This window comes from Nelumbo lutea, chromosome 3 (assembly GCF_056320005.1).
Source record: "Nelumbo lutea isolate HS-2025 chromosome 3, American lotus-T2T, whole genome shotgun sequence".
NCBI classification, from domain to species: domain Eukaryota; kingdom Viridiplantae; phylum Streptophyta; class Magnoliopsida; order Proteales; family Nelumbonaceae; genus Nelumbo; species Nelumbo lutea.
Genome location: NC_142686.1, coordinates 13,531,689 through 13,553,090, shown reverse-complemented (window position 1 = coordinate 13,553,090; position 21,402 = coordinate 13,531,689). Strand labels below are relative to the sequence as shown.

The 21,402-nt window shown below is 45.2% G+C and overlaps 2 protein-coding genes across 11 annotated transcripts; both read left to right on the top strand.

Moving 5' to 3' along the window:
• Positions 1 to 464: 464 nt before the first annotated feature.
• LOC148863053 (protein TWIN LOV 1-like) lies at positions 465 to 5,406 on the top strand. Of its 10 annotated transcripts, none has more exons than XM_088978939.1 (9): positions 465 to 533; positions 724 to 800; positions 1,174 to 1,839; positions 2,793 to 3,000; positions 3,123 to 3,187; positions 3,499 to 3,578; positions 3,701 to 3,756; positions 3,903 to 3,966; positions 5,080 to 5,406. In XM_088978939.1, the coding sequence occupies exons 3-9, from the start codon at positions 1,272 to 1,274 to the stop codon at positions 5,230 to 5,232; spliced, it is 1,194 nt and encodes a 397-aa protein (XP_088835065.1). In that variant the 5' UTR covers positions 465 to 533; positions 724 to 800; positions 1,174 to 1,271; the 3' UTR covers positions 5,233 to 5,406. The 10 variants fall into 10 exon arrangements, with proteins under 10 accessions (XP_088835065.1, XP_088835062.1, XP_088835057.1 ...); XM_088978936.1 differs by having other exon boundaries at positions 724 to 939; XM_088978931.1 differs by having other exon boundaries at positions 724 to 939; positions 3,499 to 3,584.
• Positions 5,407 to 19,600: 14,194 nt separating this feature from the next.
• Positions 19,601 to 20,840, top strand: LOC148863052 (uncharacterized). The gene is made up of 2 exons (XM_088980139.1): positions 19,601 to 20,093; positions 20,201 to 20,840. Exons 1-2 carry the CDS (start codon positions 19,908 to 19,910, stop codon positions 20,642 to 20,644), a joined length of 630 nt encoding a protein of 209 aa, XP_088836265.1. The 5' UTR covers positions 19,601 to 19,907; the 3' UTR covers positions 20,645 to 20,840.
• The last annotated feature ends 562 nt before the right edge of the window (positions 20,841 to 21,402 follow it).

Below are 21,402 nucleotides of genomic sequence, written 5' to 3'. Positions count from 1 at the left end.
CTCTCCACTTCCCAGTCCCAACCTGGCTGTAGCTGGATCGTGTGGTAGCCGTTGTCATTCTCATTCCTTAAAATATTAATTCATATTTACCAACAAATATTTTATGAGTTAGCTGTGGCTGGATCGGCAGAACACGTGTAACGCGACAACTCACTCTGACGTCGCTGTCGCTGTGTGGTCCCCTTGATTTCATTTCTTTTGTTTTTGTTTTTTTTTTTTTCTCGCTTCCTTTCGCAACCTTACAACTCTGATACGACGTGGATGGATAAGTGTCATCCTCCCGCTACGTGTCCGTTCATCCGACTGGCTGATGACGGAGAAAGAGATTCAACGTGTGCATCGATCTAGGCGGACCACCTGCAATGGCCATCCAATTGGAATCAAAACTCTTGGTCGGTCCCACCTCCTATGACCTATCCCGTCCTTGATCGTTGTCATATATGCTCTTGCACCAACCGCCGCGTAGTGAAGTTACTAATTACCAGAAGAGCGAGAAGGTGTTCTGCTTTTCTTGCCTGCTTGAGTTGGACTCTGTAAGTGTAAGATTCGCCAAAAGTCCAAAAGCTTTTCAGTTTTCACTTCCCTATTTTTACTTCTATTCGTAGATGAACAAATTAACTTAAAATTAATGACATAATTTCAGAAAAGCAAGTTATTTTTTTTTCCTCAAATGAGCAAAGAACGAAAAATATTGAACATTGTCAATTTTGTTTTTCTGTTTAGATTTTGCCTTCTCTCGCGACTATTGACTCATTCGCTGCATCTTCCTTTACGATTCATGCACCAAAAGCTATTGATGGGTATGTGTTTTTTGCCGACGTTCAATCAAATTTTGGGTTCTGAGGAGATATTTTCGTGCCTCAACAAGTTGTGTTGCTGTTCTTCTCCTTCACTATAAGTCTATAATCTCACAAGATATGTAGCTATTATTAATTCCCGGTGAGAACTGCTTTCATTCTATTTTTCTTAAAAAATATTCCCCTGGTATTCCTTGGAATTATATATATGAATTTTCTTGCTTCTTTATTTGTTTTTCCTTTTCTGGAAACCGTGAGAAATCTATGGGCTTACGGGGATGCCCAACTGATTCCTATCTGATTTGCCTTCGTCCTTTCTGTGTTTTCTGTTCAATCTTTCTTTCTTGGAACTGATGATTAGAGCTAAGTTGCGCAGAAGGTACACACGCTCTTAACATGCGCACATGGGATTGAGGCAATTGATACTCCGAGCAGACGAGAAGTGTGAGAAGACCAAGGGTAGCAAGAACGACGATGGAATCGCATCTGGGTTTGATTGACCAGTCTTTTGACGCCCGATACTCATCTTGGGCTCGGGAAGCTCTAGACGAATTGCCAGATAGTTTTACTGTCACCGATCCTTGTATTTCTGGCCACCCGATCGTCTTCGCCAGCCGGGGTTTCTTGAAAATGTCTGGGTACTCGAAAGATGAGGTGATCGGGAAGAATGGCAGAATGTTTCAAGGGCCGGCTACCAATCGGAGATCGGTTATGGAGATTAGAGAGGCAATTCGGGAGGAGAGGACTATACAGATCAGTTTGTTGAATTATCGAAAAGATGGAACACCGTTCTGGATGTTGTTTCATATGAGTCCTGTTTTCAGTAAGGATGATGGCAGGGTGGTTCATTTCGTTGCGGTTCAGTTGCCGATATCAAGGAGATCGAGGGGTTTGGGGAGGAATTGCAGTAATTTCGGGGAGGATGGGTCTAGAATCCTCGAGATTGTATTCGGGTCTTGTCGGAGGGAGGTATGCACGGATTCTGTGGCGGAAATGGGTCGTTGTCGGACATTCGATTCATTCGTCGACTCTGATAACAGAGGTCTGTATTTTGGTTTGCAATGTTAGCCTGTCTAAAACTTGATTGTTGAATGGCACTCCATCTCAACGTTTGAACTTTTTCTTATTAGTAATCCCCCCCCCCCGGGTTTATTTATTAATTATTAGTTCTGAGTCTTCTGACCCCATTTTGATTTATATTATATATATTATATTTTTGGCTTTTACTGTTACTAGTGTATAGTTAGTATGTGCAGTTGAGTTGCTCTGCCAGTGATCCTGATTCCACAAGTAGGCTTCTGCTGAACTGTATTGGTCTGACCATGGATTACGATTTTTTCAATTGGTAATTTATGTGGTTTGTTGCTTCAATTGTTATTTTCAGAGATATTCTTTTGGTGGGTCTTTTTTTATGGATTTGAATTGGATTGTATTTTTTGAAGGTTTTCCCCCTGTTAGTCGAGTTTGTTTTATGGTGGTTCACAATCAGAACTTTAATGTTTCTGCATTTTATTTGTATATTTTTATTATGTGATCACAAGTAGTTCTCTTTTGATTGGTAATTCATGTGGTTTGTTGCTTGAATTTTTACTTTGTTAGAGATTTCTTTTTTGATCAACATGTTGTAATCTATTTGCAATTTTTTTTTTTGTTAGAGTGTTTTCTTTTGTTTGGTTAATCTAATTTGCAGTAGTCAAATATTTCTTCATTTCCCCTTTATGTCATATGATATTATATCAACTACTCTTATATTTCATGCTTAGATAATTTCTTTCTATGAATTTTATTGACCTACCGCAATATTTTTATTGTCTCCTTTGATCTTTGATGCTCTATAAGTTAGTTTACATCACTTCTTTCCTTTTTCAAGTTTTTCCTTTTCTTTCAAATCATAAGTTTCTTCAATGCATTGATATTTTACTGTTTTTAGTACTCTGGTAAGTTAACTAAAATTCATGTCCTGCACTTGTATTCTTGTGTGGATGATACTTACAGGATTAGAAGCTGAAGAGTCATGTGAAGCAAGTGATCTGGAGAAACGGAAAGCTGCAACAGCAATCAATAACATATTGTCTGTGCTTACTCACTATAGTGAGCTAACAGGCAGATTGGTCAGTGGGAAACGATGCAACTCGGCTGGGATGGTCCCTCTCAGTTCATCCTTAAATATATCTCTTGGTAGAATCAAACAGAGCTTTGTATTGTGAGTTGTTAAAAAGTTTCCTTTTTTTTTCTGTTGCTTTACCATATGTATTGTACTGTTTTGGAGATATTATTTTAGGCCTTTTATCTGCTTTTCTCACAACAATTGGTAATGCCTTGCAGAACCAATCCCCACTTACCTGACATGCCCATTGTCTATGCTAGTGATGCCTTTTTGAATTTGACAGGTACCTAAATCTAGAATAATTTTTACATATGTTTTGTCATTATCCAGTTCATGTTTGTCTAAATTAGAGAACATTTTTACAATACTATCACTTTCTTCCTTTATTCAATGCACTAATTGTCTTATGGCTGATACCTAGGTCAAGATGTCTTTACACTTTCACGTGTGACCAAGACTTAAATTTTGATTTCCCACCTAGCAGTTCTCTTAGACTGAAATTGATTCCGTTAGATGTCAGGACTACCCAATTGGTTATAATTGTATGTGAAAGTTATGAAGACAATTTGTTCATTTATTTATTTCTTGCAACAGGCTATGCTAGACATGAGGTATTGGGACAAAACTGTAGATTTTTAAGTGGACCTGATACAGATCCAAAGGCTATATGCCAGGTAGAAGTATGGCGTTGTTGACAGGTTTCTTGAGACTTTATTCTGTATATTTTTTTACTTAAAAGTTGTTAGACAGATTTATTTCAATTAGGTTATCTAATCTTCTATAAATTGTTTTCCAGATAAAGAAAACCATTCAATCTGAGCAAGCCTGTAGTGTGCGTATCTTAAATTACAGGTTCATACTTGATCACTTTCTCTATTATGTTTAAAAGCAAAAGATTTAAAACTTCAATATCTAAACTTTCAACAAACACTTTTCCTGATTGCTTTATGGTACTTTTTTTGTTAATTGTTTTATGATACTTAAAAAAAAAACTTCAGGAAAGACAGGAGCTCATTCTGGAATCTTCTTCACATTTCACCTGTTCGGAATGCTACTGGCAAGGTAATGTTAACACAAATTGGATGTATCTAGATTGTTTTTCTAATCTCCTTATTGAGTTCTCCATTTATTCCTCATTAATTCTGCAAGATGTAATGTTGCCACGCCTTATAAATAAATTGTGATTGGAGTAGCATAGGTATAACATGCCATATCTGCACATACTATATGAAACTTTATCTTGGATTCTAAAAGCAATAGAAATTAAGAACATTTACTAGGTAAAGATTGAAACCTAGGTGAAGGTGTTATAATCCATTGAAGTAAACTTAGTTTACTAAGAAAACCTAGTGCAGCTTGATGGACTATTGGATTTATGTTACAGATTCTGAATTAATAACAAGGATTTCATTCCATTTGGTATGTGTAGTTGATGTACACATAGAACTTCTGGTCTTATTTGCTTTACTTGTCTGTGTTGCACAGATTAGGCGTTAGGTGTTTTTCAACTAAGATGGAAGGATCTATTTCTTCCCCCCACATTCCATAATTAATATGGAATTTATGTATTTCAAGATGAGTTTTTTATTTGATATATAAACTGTTTAGGTCAGCTTTCTTATTGTGTAAAATTTTGCTGGAATATGCTTCTTGAAAATGGACTTCCCTGTGTTTTATTACATGGACTGGAAAAAAAATGCATAAATAACGTATGTTGCTCACCTATAAAAAAGGAGCATAAATTTTAGAAAGAGATGGGAGTACAAGCAGGCAGACATATATCACCTATAAATTCCGTTCCCATGGGAGCATGGGATCTGCAACAAACAAGACATGTAAAACGGGCTACACATAGCCCCATTTAACACACATCAGCTATTTGTTTAATTACCAGATATACCAGCAACTGATGTTTACTTGTGATTGGATTGTGTAGCCTGTTGTGAAAGTTTTGTTTTATCAGACCCAGGGTCTGTCATGGGTGAATTCTAAATGATTTGGTTGCAATTCATAGTAGGAGGGAATAACATTTTGTTTCCTTTTAGAGCATATTTTCAAGATTGTTTTCAAAATCAAACATGCTGAGTACATGTAGCTAGTATAATCAAAATCAATGCTTGATTGATTACGTTTCTTCTCACTCATCTCTCTTGTTTATGTACTTTGGAGATGCAGATAGCGTTTTATGTTGGGGTTCAGATAGAAGAAGGTGGTAAGAACGAGGGAGGCAAAGGGTTGAGCCCAGAGATGAGGCAGCTGGGTGCTGTGGGTGCAGTCAAGGTGGCAGTAAGGAGCTTATGGATGGGCGCCGGCACTTCTAAGACATAAGAATGCTTCATGCTTTTCTGTTATGTTGGGTGCTTCATGCTTCATGCTTCTCTTTTGTCTATGTAGTCCAAGTCGTTTGGATTTGTATTCTCATCTCATCATGGCTGACCGGCATCATTAAACTCGTATAATGCATAATATTCTGAGAATGTTTCAATGAAAAAGTTGAAACAATTCTATTTCTTCTTTTTTTTTTTACTTTTTTTTTCTATTTTGGATATCACACTTGGGCCAGTTTCCGTGACCGTGGAATCCCAAATTTCAAAGATAATTGATCATTAATTTGGAATTTGGGATAAGCTTTCTTTCCAAGTGTGCTAGAGGTTACTTGTATAAATCGTGGTGACGTAAAAAGCCTTGAGAATGATATGCCAACTCCCCCAATCGGATTTTCCTCCGTGTGTCAAAGAACTGTTCAACCCAAAAATCTAAAAGGTGGCGTTTCATAAATCTGAAATTTAAAAATTTCAAAAGATATTATTTTGTGTTGGATCAATCCTTTATTATTTGAAATTTATTGATTTTATTATTTTACCCTTACAATATACTATTTGAAAATATTGAATTCAATTCACATTATCTCATAAAAAACAATTTTTAATTTTAAAATAATATTGAAACAATACCAATAAAAAATGATAAATAAAAAATAAAAAATTATTAATTAATAAATGAAACAATTAAAATTAAAAATAATAATAAATATTAAAATATTAAAATAATCAATAATTAATCATTTATACATATAAAAATTAAAATAATTTTTAAAAATTAATGAAATAATTAAAATTTACTAATTAGTAAAAAATTAATGTTTAATAAAAACATTAAAATAATTAATAATTAATAATTAGTAAAAATAATTTATAATTAATAATTATTGATTCCTCACACTCTCCTTGTTGCCCCCCTTCTTGATCCCCTATCACCTACAAAGTACTCCTCCAAGGGAACCATCGCTACTGGAACTCTCAAGATGGGAGCCTTCCTAGTTCCTACTAATCTCTTGCTTCTCTTCCTGGAACTCTCAAGAGTAGAATAAGCGCATTAATCGGCATCATTAGAAAGTTCAACGAATTTCTTGTTCTCAAAAACCAAGATAGACGTTGTAGGATTTTAATGGTGGAATCCCTAAAATAACACTTTGAAATGTGTTTTTGCTTCTCCCTTTCTCTCCTTATTCCCCGTGATTCGTTTTGACAAGCAGGAATTTCTAGCTGAACTCAAATCCTATAAAGAATTAGAGAGAGAAAGAGAATGGGATATGGGTATTTTCAACTTTAGGCCACGTCTGAGCGTGTTAAGTGATGGGTCAGGGTTCTACAATTTCAGATCTAAGAAAATTTTTTAGGTTATATTTCAGATGCAACACCAAGCAAGCATTGCATCTGAAAAGTAGATATTTCAGATTTTAGAGGTTTAAAAAGTGTTATCAAACACCACCTAAATTGTTAGATGAACCCTCTAAAAAGTCCATGCATGAGGCCATACGCACCCAAACCTTATATTGAAATTTAATTGGTTATAATGGGATGATTTGGACTGGTCTGTTAAATATTTGAACTCTACTCAAAGATTATTGAGTTGAGCCAAGCTCAACGAGTGGAGTCTGAAATATTTCATGAGGAGGACAAAAACCTAAAATGGATTGGAGAAGGGGAATAAATATTGGATGGGCCATAAGGGAGGGGGGGCATTATGGCTCCCTGGATCCCCCTTGGCTCTACGGCTCCACCCTTGGTCGAGCCTAATTTGATTTGAGTGGTTAGTTGAGTCAAATTCAAGCTTCATAATACCAAGCTCGAATAGCTTGCGAGCCTAATTGAGCTAACAATAAAATATTATTTTTCAATATATTTTTATTTATAATATAAATAAATATGAATTTATTCATAATATATATATAATAAATTTATAATAAAGTTTTATAATATATTTTGTTTATAATATTTCATAATATTTATTTATTTATAATTGATGGAGCGCGATCCGGCTAGTCTTAGCTGTCCACTGCCTTGCTTCTGAATTCGGGGTAGCAGGGAACCTGAAACGGAAGAGATGGAAAAGCTCCGGGGGGAACCCGGTGTAGAGGCTCCGAAGCTCAAGTTAAAATCCTTCAAAAGCAAGGTAATACCAGATAGCGCAAAGTTTTTGCATACCTCCGTTGTCGGGGGGCAGGGGGCTCTTATAGTAACTTCGTGTACTCGTCCCGAGGCCCTTGTCAGATCGGGTATGATTACCCTTGCGCTTGTCAACTCAGCCATCGTCCCTTCTGCTGAGACAGAACCGTCACTGCCTAACTGTCTAACCGGAGATGGCGGCATCAGTGGCGGTGGCAGGTGGCCGTTTAGAGTGCTGCTGTCAAACGTCAGATCCCAAGTCAGTCAGGCGAGGCGCCCTCGGGCACGGACTTCCCTGGTGTCAGGCATGGTACGACTTGTTTGGCTTTGGTGCCTACAAGATGATGCGAAGTGCTGAGCGAGGCGGTCTTGAGCTCGGAGAGCTGTTACAAGGTGGGTTAGTTCGGCAGTCTATCCCGAGCTGTTACAAGGTGGCAGTTCGGCGAAGTCTATCCCGAGCTGTTACAAGGTGGGTTAGTTCGGCGGTCTATCCCGAACTGTTACAAGGTGGCAGTTCGGCGAAGTGTGTCCCCTTGTTCCCGCCTAGGCTTGCCCCTTTTGCCGAGCTGTCGTTGCTGCCACGTGTCTCATAATAAAGAGGTCGGGCCAAATCTTCCTTCATCAATTGCCCTCCACTCCTTGCGCCGAGGGCCTTGCCATGGTGCGGGGAGTTTTCACGAGGTGGTTGTAGATTTGTCCCATCCTTCAAACCTTCACTATATGAGACGCTTTTGCTAGGGTTTTTTCGATTTTCGAGAAGGCTGGAAACGTGCTTACTCAAGAACACTGGTGGTTGTGACCGTGCGTTTTAAATTTCAAACCAACTCGCGCCGCTGGGACGTGACAGCGGGTCATTTCAAAAAGGCATGCCACTGCTGTACGTGCGCCGTCGACTGTCAGGGAGACGTGCGGCGCGTCAGCTTCGAAAAAGACGCATGTCGAAGCGACGTCGGTTTCAAAAAGACGTGCTGACGTTTCACTTTTTTTGGAAAGACATGCGCCAATCACGTCTCGACTTTAAGGGTTGTGCGCTCGGTAAGAACGTGGGCCGTCGGATCGTCTTCAGTCTGCACGGTCGATTCTTGGTTACTGTAGCTATAAATAGTGGGGGACCCCGGTTGGTTTGTCTACTAAGTTCGCGTCCAACCTTTCAACTCGCGTCCAAATCTTTTCCAGCTCGCGTCGAGGCTGGTTATACAGTCTTCACGGTTCTTTGGCTTGTTCTTCAAACTTTCCGGTGAGTACTTTCTTGAATCTCTTTCCCCCAATGTCTAGCTTTGATAGCTCAGACGATTCTTTGAGTAGGGCCGACGTAGGTTCCACCAACCGAGCCGTGTCCCCAGACTGCCTTAGTGATCCTGAGGTGGAGCTTGAAGACTATGAACCAGTGGGCCGAGTCGCTTCGGGCAGTTTGGCATCTACCTCCCGCCGAGGTCGGATGCTAGATAGGTTTGGTCCTTCGACCATGACGCCTGAGGGGCTTCAATCCATACTTCTATCCTACAATCTTCCTGGGGGGTACACATATTTCATTCCTTCGGGTAGCTTTCCTTGGGAACACGGTCCCGACGAGATCGTGATTTTTCGAGAGCAGCTCGCTGCAGGGTTGCGACTTCCTTTCCATCCCCTTCTCGTCGAAGTCATAAACCACTTCGGTGTCACCATTGGCCAGCTTCATCCGAACTCTATTCGGAACCTGATGGGGACAATATCCCTTTTTTGCGAGCAGAACTTCCCCTTGGACTTAGAGATATTCTCCTCTATCTTGATGCTCAAGAGACAGGCGGGTCCTCTTCCTGGGGGGAGACGGGCGTATTACCTTACTCCTCGCCAGGGTTTTAAGCTTCTGCACGATCTTCCTAACAAGGTCCCGGCGTGGAAGCGTGACTACTTCGGCGTGCGAAGTGCACAAGGATGGCCCTTTCAGACCAGGTGGGGTGAGGCCGCTCCCGACTTGGGCGTAACTCTTGATAAAGAGACGGTGAAGGGTCTCCGGCAGTGGGCACGGCAAGGCTTAAAGTGCCACCACTACTTAACGGAGGCTAAGCTTTTTGCAGCCGACCTGAGTTCGGGTAGGTTTCTGGCTATGCGGCTTCTTTTTTTTTTTATGTCGAACTCGTTTCTGTAGGTGTGATGGATGCGGAGAGAACTCGCGGCGGGCGTTTGTTCCAAGGTATGAAGAGGAGGAAGCGGGTCGCCAAGCGAACTCGTAACGAGCTGCCCCTGGATGAGGAGCCCCAAGCCCCAGACCATACGACAGAGGATCTGCCCAGGGAGCCCGAAGTGACTCCACCGGTGCACGAGACTGCCGGGATGCCTTTCGCTGAGACCACTCATACGGGCGCTCCTGCGTACTCAAGTGCTCCTCACTCCGGGTCTGCTCATACGTGGGCTGGGCCCTCAGGCTCGGGAGCTCAAGGGGAGTTTAGGAGCGTGTTGATGCCGAACTACGCTCTTCAGAAGAGTAGGGACGCTACTTTCCCCGAGGAGGTCACGGCGTGGACCAATCTTCCCTTGAATCAGGTCGCTTGCCGCGCCGTAACACATGCCATGGTGGTAAGTAAGATTCTGTCTTATTTAATTCTGTTGCTTCTGTTGTCTTTTTGCTCACTAGTTTCTTTTGGTAGGTGAATTCTTCGATTCATGCCTTGGCGGCCCAAGTGGAGAGGAGCTCGCGACAGGCGTGAGCTACTGAGGCTGCTGCTCATGCTGCTGAAGAAGCCTTCCGTGCTGCAGAGGCAAATACCCGACCTGCTGAGGCAGCTGCTTATGCTACTGAAAAGGCTGCTCGCGTCGCGATGGCCAGACAGGCGAGGTCTCAGCGTGACACCGAGGCCATGGGGGTAGTTGTCAAGCACATGGCGGACTTGAAGTTGGATTTGCAGCATCAAGTCGAGTATCTTCAGGAGGACATTAGGGAGAGAACACAGATTTTTTCCCAAGGCATTGAAGACACCAAAAAGAAGGCAGTTGAAGACTACATTGCCTCCCCGCGTTTTGACGATCTGATGGTGGACTCTTACAGGAGGGAGTTCAAGTTGAGCCGGTGGATGATCCGGAATACATACCCCGACCTCGATGTAAGTGCCATAACCACTTCGCGCATAACTCAGGAGATGGCCAATGCTGCCGATGGTGAGCCGGACTTTGAAGGAGAGGCAGGGCCTTCCGGTGTTGTTGAAGTGCCTTCCGATGGCGAAGAAGTGGCTCCGGGCATGTAAATTTTTTTTTTTTGCCAGTGTACTGTTTCTTGCAATTGAGTCTTTTTCCCCTTGCTCATCTTCCCCGAACTGTTTCTTTGCCGGGTTTTTAAATTTTCGTGGCCTTTTATGCCGCGAACTGATTTTTGCCGAGCTGATAATGTGTTGAAGTTCCTCGGCTTGCCTTGTGGCACATGGCCTGATTTCGTCAACTTCGCTATGTGGTTTATAGGTAGTATCACCTCAAGTTCACGATGTTCCATGTTCGGGGTACTCGTTTGCCTTCCAAGGTTTCGAGTTCGTATGCGCCCCCGAGCGCTGTTTTTACTTTATAGGGCCCTTCTCAATTAGGTCCAAGCTTGCCGACGCCGGATTCGGGCACCATAATCTTCCGGAGGACCAGGTCGCCGACTCGGAAGCTTCGTCGCTTTACTCTGCTATTGTAGTAGCGAGCTACCTGCTGCTGGTATGCCGCTGTTCTGATGTGCGTGAGGTCCCTTACCTCGTCTAGTAGGTCGAGGTTGGTGCGTAACTCGTCTCCGTTCGTCCGATCATCGTATGTTTCTAATCGCAACGTTGGTATTTTGATTTCCGCCGGGATCACCGCTTCAGTGCCGTAGGTGAGGTTGAAGGGGGTTTCTCCCGTGGCTACTTTTTCGGTCGTTCGGTGAGCCCATAAGACACTTGGTAGCTCTTTGGGCCACAATCCCTTAGCTCGATCCAGGCGTGCTTTCAGTCCGCGCAGGATGGCTCTGTTCATTACTTCCGTCTGACCGTTTGCCTGTGGGTGCGCGACTGACGTGAAATTTTGCCAAATCCCCATGTCCTGGCACCACTCTTGGAACTTGATATCCTCGAACTGTTTGCCGTTGTCGGAAATTAGAACCCGAGGTAATCCGAACCGACATACTATGTTCTTCCAAAAGAAGTTCTGTATGTTTCGGGCCGTAACAGTTGCCAGAGGTTCGGCTTCTATCCACTTCGTAAAATAATCTACCGCAACAACTAAGAATTTTCTTCCGCCTGTTGCTGGTGGGAATGGCCCAAGGAGGTCGATGCCCCATTGTGCAAAGGGCCACGGGCTGGCGAGGTATTTGAGGTCGGAGGCAGGTTGATGGTGGATGTTAGCGTGCTTCTGACACTTGTCGCATTTTCTGACGAGCTCGACAACTTCTGCCTTCATCGTTGGCCAGTAGTATCCTTGTCGAAGTGCCTTTTGGGCGAGTGCTCTGCCCCCGAAGTGTTCGCCGCACAGGCCTTCATGAGTGTCGCGGAGTACAAACTTGGCTTCGGTAGGTCGTAGGCACCGCAAATAGGGGAGCGTGTACGACCGTCGGTATAACCGTTCGTCTATTATGACATATTTGGCTGCCTGGCGCTGCACCCTCTTGGCGGCATTGCGTTCTACAGGGAGGGTTCCGTCTATCAGGAAGCTCGCGAGTGGATCGATCCAGCTGGCTCTGCTTCTAAGATGGGAGCGACCTCCTCTGTCCCCTGAGAATACTAGGCCGAGGTAAGTCCTCTATGTACACAGTTCTCATATTGTTGTGACTCGTGCTGGCTAACCGGGACAGAGCGTCGGCCTCAGTGTTTTCAGACCTCGGGATTTGCCTGATGATGTGTGACCGGAAGTTGAGCAGGGCTTCTTTTACTTTGGCCAAATATGCGATCATGGAGAGATCGCGTGCTTCGTATTCGCCGGTAACTTGGTTTACCACGAGCTGAGAATCGCTGCAGATGACCAAGTGTTTTGCCTTAACCTTTCGCGCTAGGTCCAGCCCGGCGGTTAGCGCTTCGTACTCTGCCTCGTTGTTGGATGTCGCGAACTCAAAGCGTAGCGCATACTCTACTTTTATGCTGCTCGGGCCGCACAAGACTATTCCAGCTCCGCTGCCTTGCCGGCTCGAGGAACCATCCACGTGAAGAATCCAGGGCTCCTCATCCCAATTCGCTCTTCGCCTGATCAGGAGAGAGGCCACACTGGGTGCTACTTCACGGGGTTCGAACTCTATGGGCTCAGGAGCTCCGGGTTCACCGCAAATGGGGACCTCGGGCTCGACCTATGGAGCTTCGTGGCTGAAAGTGCACTCGGCGATAAAATCTGCCAAAGCTTGGGCCTTGATAGCGGTCCTCAATTTGTACTGGAGGTCGTACTCGCTGAGCTTGATGGCCCATTTCGTCAGTCGACCGGAGACTTCGGGTTTGAGTAAAACTTGTCTAAGAGGTTTGTCAATTAGGACGATGACGGTGTGAGCTTGGAAGTACGGGCGGAGTTTCTGAGCTGCTATTACTAGGGCGTATGCTAGTTTTTCTATCTCCGGGTACCTTGCCTCTGCTTCCTGCAAAATTTTACTAACATAATATATGGGTCATTGGACCCGGTCTGTTTCCTTTATTAGTACCGAACTGACCGCCTCGTCGCTCGCCGAGAGGTACAGTTGTAAGACCTCGCCCATCTCGGGCCGGGCTAAGGTTGGTATACTAGCGAGGTAACCTTTTAGTTCGTCGAACGCGAACTGGCAGTCCTGGGTCCATTCAAACCCTTTGCATTTGACTGCCTTGAAGAAGGGTAGGCAGCGGTCTGCTGACTTAGATAAGAGGCGGCTTAAAGCGGCTATGCGGCCGTTTAGCCTCTGAACCTCTTTTACTTTCCGAGGTGGTTTCATATCTAGAATGGCTTTTATTTTGTTCGGGTTGGCCTCAATACCGCGCTGATTGACAATGTAGCCTAGGAACTTGCCCAAGGTGACGCCGAAGACACACTTGTTGGGATTCAACTTCATGCTGAAGTGACGCAGGATTTGGAAAACAGAATCCAAGTCTTGTATTAACTCTTGTGAAAATTGAGGTTTGACGACCATGTCGTCTACATAGCACTCTATCTTCGTACCAATCAGGGGCCGAAATAGCTTATTTACAAGTCTTTGGAAAGTTGCCCCGGTGTTTTTTAGTCCAAAGGGCATGACTTTGTAGCAATACAAGCCGAACTCGGTTATGAAGCTGGTTTTTTCCTCATCGGATGGGTCCATCCTAACTTGGTTGTAGCCCGAGTAGGCGTCCAGGAATCTTAGCAACTCGTTTCCCGAGGTCGCGTCCACTAGGCGGTCAATTCTAGGGAGGGGGAAGCAATCTTTCGGGCAGGCTCGGTTTAGGTCGGTATAGTCGACGCACATGCACCACTTGCCGCTTGCCTTTTTTACCAACACCAGGTTGGCCACCCAGCTCGGCTAGTGGACTTCCCTTATGAAGTTTGCTGCGAGGAGCTTCTCAACCTCCTCGTCGACCGCTCTCCAGCGTTCTGGGGCTAAGTTGCGTTTCTTCTGTCTAACGGGTCAGACAGTTCGGCTCGTAGGGGGTCTTCGATGGAAGCTCCGATGCTTAGTGTGCGAGCTGGGTCCGTAGCTGAAGTCTGGATTGCGACTGTTTCCTCCATGGGCGAAGCTCGCTCCTCACCTTGCTCCGCCGGCAGCTCCAGCTTGAGGTCGTCGGCCGCCTTGGTTTTTCCCTTTAGGGCGGCAACATAGCACTTGCGGGACTCGAGCTGGTCGCCCCGCGCTACCCCTATACCGAAGTTCGTAGGGAACTTCATGGCCAAATAGTAGGTGGAGACCGCCACCCGTAGGACATGCGTGATCGGCCGCCCTATTATGGCATTGTATGGGGAGGGGGTCGCGACTACCAGGAAATCATGGTTGAGTCTGACCGCACAAGGCCATGTGCCAACTTCCACAGGGATAGTTATTTTCCCGAGGGGCCTAACTTCCTCTCCGCTGAAACCTACCAGGGGAGTGTTCGTCGGCTTCAGCTCGCTCCTCTTTAACTGTAGCTGGTCAAATGCCGATTTGAAGAGGATGTCCGCTGAGCTGCCCGAATCTACGAGTACGCGCCTGACGTCGAAATCACTGATCCTTAGCTTAATGACAAGCGCGTCATCATGGGGGTAGTGGACTCCTCGCACGTCGTCCTTCGTGAAAAAGATTGGCTCTTCGGTCTTTGGTCTCTTTGGGGGGTTCCTTTCTTCGAGGGCCGCTTCGCGAACTGAAGTCCGGGCTGCTGCCGAGGTACACCCCGCTACCACCGATCCTCCCACTATTACATGGATGGTTCCCCGAACTGGCCTCTCTTCTGGAGGCTGCTTCTGCAACGGTTCGGCAGGTCTGTTACTGGACTCGGGTGCATCCCTTTCGTGCTCCCCTTGCCGACCTGTTTTATTATTGTTGTGCTGTACAAAGTTTCTCAAATATCCACGACGGATGAGTCCCTCTATCTCGTCCCGGAGGTTATTACACTGTTCGGTGCTATGACCATGGTCTCTATGGAAACTACAATACAAATTCTTGTTTCTATCGTTCGGATTTCCCTTCAGGTGGGGTGGCCACTTAACGTACGGAGCGTCTTTGATCGTCATTAAGATCTCTGCCCGCCTCGTGTTCAATGACGTGTAGTCCATCCGAACTGCTAGGGGGGCCCGGAAGGACTGGTTCGGCTTCGGCTCCCGGGTCGGGTTTTTTCTACTCACCGGGTTGGAGATCTCGCCTTCTCTCTTTCTTTTCTCGTTCCCGCCTTCGGTTCGTTGGTTGATCTCTTCCTCTGTCCTCATGAACTTATCCGCGAGTTTGAGGAATTCGGCCACGGTCGCGGGCTGGTTGGCCACCATGTGCCATTTGAACTCTTTGTGCGTCACCCCTCTTTTGGCCGCCACGAGCTGCACTAAGGGGTCCAACCGCGGTATTTGCAAGCATGCCTCGTTGAATCGCTTGATGTAGCCCCGAATAGATTCTCCTTCTCTTTGGACCACTCCGAAGATGCTTTCCTTTGTTCTGGGGCACCGTCGGCTGGTGACGAAGTGTGTGGTGAAGACTTGCACGAACTGGGCCCAGCACTTTATCGACCCGGGGGCCAGGTTCTTGTACCAAGTGCGGGCCACCCCCCTGAGGGTGGTGGTAAAGGCCACGCACATGCACGATTCGCTAGCCCTGGCGAGGTGCATTTGCGACTGAAAGGCGTCAACGTGGTCGTTGGGGTCGAAGGACCCGTCGTACTTGTCCAGAGGTGGGAGTTTGAAGTCTTTGGTAAGGGGACCGCCAGGAGTTCCGATGCGAGGGGGGAAGGAACGGAGAGGGCCGGGGTAGCCCCTACCTCGTCCGAGCTCGTGGCTTTGCCTCTGAGTTCCGACAAGGCGTGGGTGGTGGTTTGGCGACTTCGCCGGCGCCTTCACCGTTGAGCGGGCCTTGTGCTAGCGCTGATGGCCTCCGTGTTACCGAGCTCAATGGGCCCGAAATGCCGGTTGTCCGCCGCCAGGGCGCTAAATCAATTTTCGGTGAGCGGGAGCTCGGGCTTGGAGCGCCGGGGTGCCAACCTCGCGGGCGAGGTTCCCGACCCACCTGCGGGTTGCGAGGCGGGGATGACATTTTTCTCTCTTCGGCCTGGGGACGAGGCCTAGCTGTTGGGGTGGTTTTGGGGCTGGGAGGCCTTCGCCTGGCGGGGGCGCCCATCCTGTGGGGAGGCCTTGACCGGCCTCGGGGCGGGGTGGCGAGGTGGAAGTAGTGGTTGGTTCAGTGGCAGTTGGGGGAACTACTGTTGATAGTGATACTGGGAGATGTTGTGCAGCATTTGGTGCTGGTGAAGCTGGTGTTGCTGGAACTGTTGCATTTGGGCTTGCATTGCCCGCATGCACTGCATCAGGTCCTCCAATCGGTCTTGGCTAGCTGCCAGGGGGACGGCAGTTGGTTCAGTGAAAGTTGTCTCAATGGGGAGAGGAAAGGGGACGTTTGTGGTAGGACGGTTTACGGGTGCCACTGCTTGTGGCGTGTTCAGGATGGGGATCCCATCCGCCAAAAGGGGGATGGTGAACTGTCCAACGCACACTACGGGGACCTGAACTTGCTCCCCGGTGGCGTTTGTCTCCGTGCCGCGTCCGGTGTTGCTGGAGGAGGCCATGAGTGTTGGGTTTTTTGAAGAAGAAAGGGGGTATCGAAGTTTGGAGGGAGGCTTTTTGAAGCGTTTTCCCACAGACGGCGCCAATTGATGGAGCGTGATCCGGCTAGTCTTAGCTGTCCGCTGCCTTGCTTCTAAATTCGGGGTAGCAGGGAACCTGAAACGGAAGAGATGGGAAAGCTCCGGGGGGAACCCGGTGTAGAGGCTCCGAAGCTCAAGTTAAAATCCTTCAAAAGCAAGGTAATACCAGATAGCGCAAAGTTTTTGCATACCTCCGTTGTCGGGGGGCAGGGGGCTCTTATAGTAACTTCGTGTACTCGTCCCGAGGCCCTTGTCAGATCGGGTATGATTACCCTTGCGCTTGTCAACTCGGCCATCGTTCCTTCTGCTGAGACAGAACCGTCACTGCCTAACCGTCTAACCGTAGATGGCGGCGTCAGTGGCGGTGGCAGGTGGCCGTTTAGAGTGCTGCTGCCAAACGTCAGATCCCAAGTCAGTCAAGCGAGGCGCCCTCGGGCATGGACTTCCCTGGTGTCAGGCATGGTACGACTTGTTTGGCTTTGGTGCCCACAAGATGATGCGAAGTGCTGAGCGAGGCGGTCTTGAGCTCGGAGGTATCCCGAACTGTTACAAGGTAGTTCGGCGAAGTCTATCTCGAGCTGTTACATGGTGGGTTAGTTCGGCGGTCTATCCCGAGTTGTTACAAGGTGGCAGTTCGGCGAAGTCTATCCAGAGCTGTTACAAGGTGGCAGTTCGGCGAAGTCTATCCCGAGCTGTTACAAGGTGGCAGTTCGGCGAAGTTTATCCCGAGCTGTTACAAGGTGGGTTAGTTCGGCGGTCTATCCCGAACTGTTACAAGGTGGCAGTTCGGCGAAGTGTGTCCCCTTGTTCCCACCTAGGCTTGCCCCTTTTGCCGAGCTATCGTTGCTGCCACGTGTCTCATAATAAAGAGGTCGGGCCAAATCTTCCTTCATCAATAATTTTAATATTTATTAAGTTTTTTAATATATTTTTTACTTTATAATATTTTAAATATTATTTTTTATTCTTCTAATAGCAATTTATTTATAATAAAAATGAACTTAGTTGAGTTAGAATAGCTTGCAAGACTCGAGTTCAGTTCCAATATGAAACTCAAATCTCAATTATGTTCGAATCAAGTTTTAAACTCGGAGTTTTCAGTTAAGCTCAAGCTCGAACCACCTAAAACTTTGTACTCAACTGGATTGATTACACGCTATCCATGAGGATCGAACATTAAATCATTTAGTCAAATACCATGTTCGAAAACATTCAACCTAAAAGCGTTAAGCTGTTAGATGAAGCCGCTGAATAAGTTTTTTGGTCTCTAACAGTAGGTTGGCATCAAACAATTAATGTTTGAGCACGGGATGTGATCAGTAGCTGAAAAGTTCCAACCAACTAGCTTGATTTTCCTAAGCCAAAGTTTAATCGAACATTGGCATCTTGACTGACTGGGCTTTTTGCCAAGCTCGAAGATTTTTCCCTGTTTATTGTCTCTGCTTTTACAGTTTTGCTTAATAATCTTCATGCAATACAAGCTGCAATGCTGGTTTACCCTCGGCCATCTTGATAAATAAGTGGTTCACAATACAGATTACTGAAATGAGCGATTCTCAGAAAATGCTGTTTTACACTGTTTGTTTACATGCAAAATGATGTTTTCCTACGGATGGTGCACCACCAGGCGCATTTTATCCTCAGCAGAGACACCGCTTACGTACACGACGAGCTCGGCTACATTCGGTGCAAGGCCCGTTTGATTCAACCTAGCGCTCTCCTTACCCATGCACCTCATGGTGCATTTGGTTTCCGAGAAATGGACAGGAAAGGAAATATATTCGAAGATCTTTAGCCCTTATATAGGCAAGCTACTGTAGGTCTCACGAAACACATCCAAGATCTTTAGCCCGCATTACTAGGAGTATATTTCGCACCTAGGGATGGACTTCGCATGAGTTGATAAGCTTTATCAAGTTCGTCCGATCCAAGTGGGATGAGGATAAAGCTCACAAACATGCGGTGTAATCTCGAAAAAGATTGGCTGAGGTGCCTGAGGTACCTAAGCTGACTTGGCCTTTTGAGGTGACAAGAAATGTTGAATTGTCATCCAATCATCAGGTCGTCCACATATCTGCTAGACCTGTTCATGGGTCAGGCCGGGCTGGGTTCGGGCCGGGCTTTTACTCTTCATTAATGGAAACATGTTAAGTCCGAGCCTGAGCCCGACCCTGATAAAAAACCCGAAGCCCGACCTAATAACAAAATTAGAATTTTCCTTATTCAATAATCAATATAAATCATAATTTATTTACATTAAAAAAAGAATATAAATTCAATATTAATTCTGAATTCAACAATCAATATAAATCAGAATTTATTTACATTAAAAAAGAATATAAATTCTGAATTCAATAATCAATATAAATCAGAATTTATTTACATTAAACAAAGAATATAAAGAAGGGAAAGAGGATGTGGAGAAGAAGGGTTCGGCTGAAAAAAGAAGGGAAAGAGACAAAGAGATAAAAAAAAGAGGGGTATTCAACTAGGGTTTTTAGGTTTAATTATAGGTCGGGCCAAACCGGGCTCAGGCCGAGCTATTTTGGCAAATCCCAAGCCCAACTCGAATTTATTACAGTATGGGCTTTTTGGCCCGAGGTTAAGTCCACAGGCCCATATACCTATTCAAGCCCATCTGGGGGCCGGGCTAGGTCGGGCCAGCCCATCGGGCCACCTGGCCCTGAACAGGTCTAATATCCGCATACTAACAAGTTGGGATATATTACCCCTCATCAATACGATTTTTCGAGAAACAAACATTGAATGTAAAAATAGAAAAAAAAAAAAAACAGAGAAGTACGAATAAACATGGAAAAGAACACAACCCACACTGTATCTACTAACACCCGCACGATGAATTAGCATCCCGAACCGGCATCTACCCCGACAGTACTTTTACCTACAAATTCTGACATGGGCTGATCGGTCATTCTCCAATTCGTTCCATCCTCAAGCGAACTAACTATTATTTAATGGGAAGATATTCGCAATGGGGGCCCTAAAGTTCGGACACGCCGATCTTTACGTAGGCGCCTTCGAACACAACGCATCATGCGGCGTGTACTGAACACAACCGCTGCTCAGTAGGCTGTGGGAACCTCCAGGTTTTTCGATAAAGATCAAATAATATGAATAGATCATGATCATTGATTATGTCTGTTGACTATGTACGAGCGTTTTTTCCAGGAAAGATGATCCCAATAATCTCCAGAGGAAAATGGTGGATCCCACTCGCTCGCTCCTTTAAAATCGAGTAAACCGTCATTCCCTTCCGAATTCCGGCGGTGGAGACAGGAGACCACCACACCCGACACCACGAGGTTCGACGTGGCAGATGAAACCACCGCCTCTAAGAAATTTGAGCAGAGAATCTTCGAATTCAATGGCTCTACCTCCAGCAGCTTCAGCTGCTTATTCCCGGAAGTTCGACCACAGCCTCCCGTCTTTCAGACCTGGAATTCCTCGCTTTTCTTCCGCCCAAAAAATCGCAAAGATTGTCGCTATGGCACCCAAGAGAAAGGTATTAGCGTACTAGAAAGACTGTCTCTCTTTGTCTAGACTTTTTATTTCAGCAGGTAATGACTATTGAGCCTGGCGCCTGTTCATGTTTCTTTATTTTGATCGCAGGTGAATAGATATGATGAGAACTGGCAGAAACAATGGTACGGGGCTGGGATATTTGTTGAAGGAAGCGAAGAAGTGAAAGTTGACATAGTCAAGAAACTGGAGAAGAAGAAGGTTCTGAGCAACGTGGAGAAGGCCGGATTGCTGTCCAAGGCCGAGGAATTAGGGTTTACTCTGTCTTCCATCGAGAGATTGGGGGTTTTGTCCAAGGCAGAGGAGTTTGGCTTGTTGAGCTTGATTGAGAAAGCGGCGAGCTTCTCTCCGGCGACGTTAGCATCGGTGGCGTTGTTATTCTTTGTCGCGGCGATAGCTGCAGTCGTTTTGTTACCCGATGATTCGGCGGCTCTGGTCGCGGTGCAGGCCGCGGTTGCGGGTGTGCTTGGTGTGGGCGCGGTGGGTTTTTATGTCGGGTCGATCGTATTGGATGGATTGCAAGAGTCGGATTAGGTGGCTTTTTGTCGCGTCATCGACTCATCGGAATACGCGAATCAATGCATTTCGTTTCTTTGTAGACGGGAGTTTGGATCGATACATTCTGTAACAAATGCTGTTACACCAAGCTCGAGCAGTTGAGCTTTTCTGTTTGGGTAAAATTAACATATTTCTTTATTTCGGCCAGCGCAGCCGCAAACAATTTCTACAAGAGTAGCCCTCTATCCCCCTTCACAATAGGTATTATGGAATTATGGTTTTCATGTCTTAGAAAATTATAAAATGTGGGTGTTAATGAATTGTTTGAATTGAACCCCACAAACTAAAATTAATTTGGATGGATTGGATCGATCAATGAGACATATTGAATTGAATCAATCCAGACTTAATGGTCCAAAGTATTTATTGAATTAGATTAGACTTAGTCTATTTATAATGAATTTATATTGGATTTGGTTAGATTGAGTCAATATCTGATCCATGAATAAAAGATAAGAATATAAGTGTTAATGGATCAGGTTTGTATTAGAATTAATCTAAATTAAAACAATTATGAACAGCTTGAACATCCAGACATTGAATTGAATCAATCAAAAAATATTCATTAGATTGGATTAGACCTAGTTTTTTTGTAATGAACTCACATTGGACTGGATCTAATTGAACCAAATCCAACAACTGACACCCTAACCATAATCAAGGGAAATAAATTTTCTGTTTTAATTATAAAAGAGAAAAACAAACTCTCCTTTATGCATGCCATAATAAGTTGA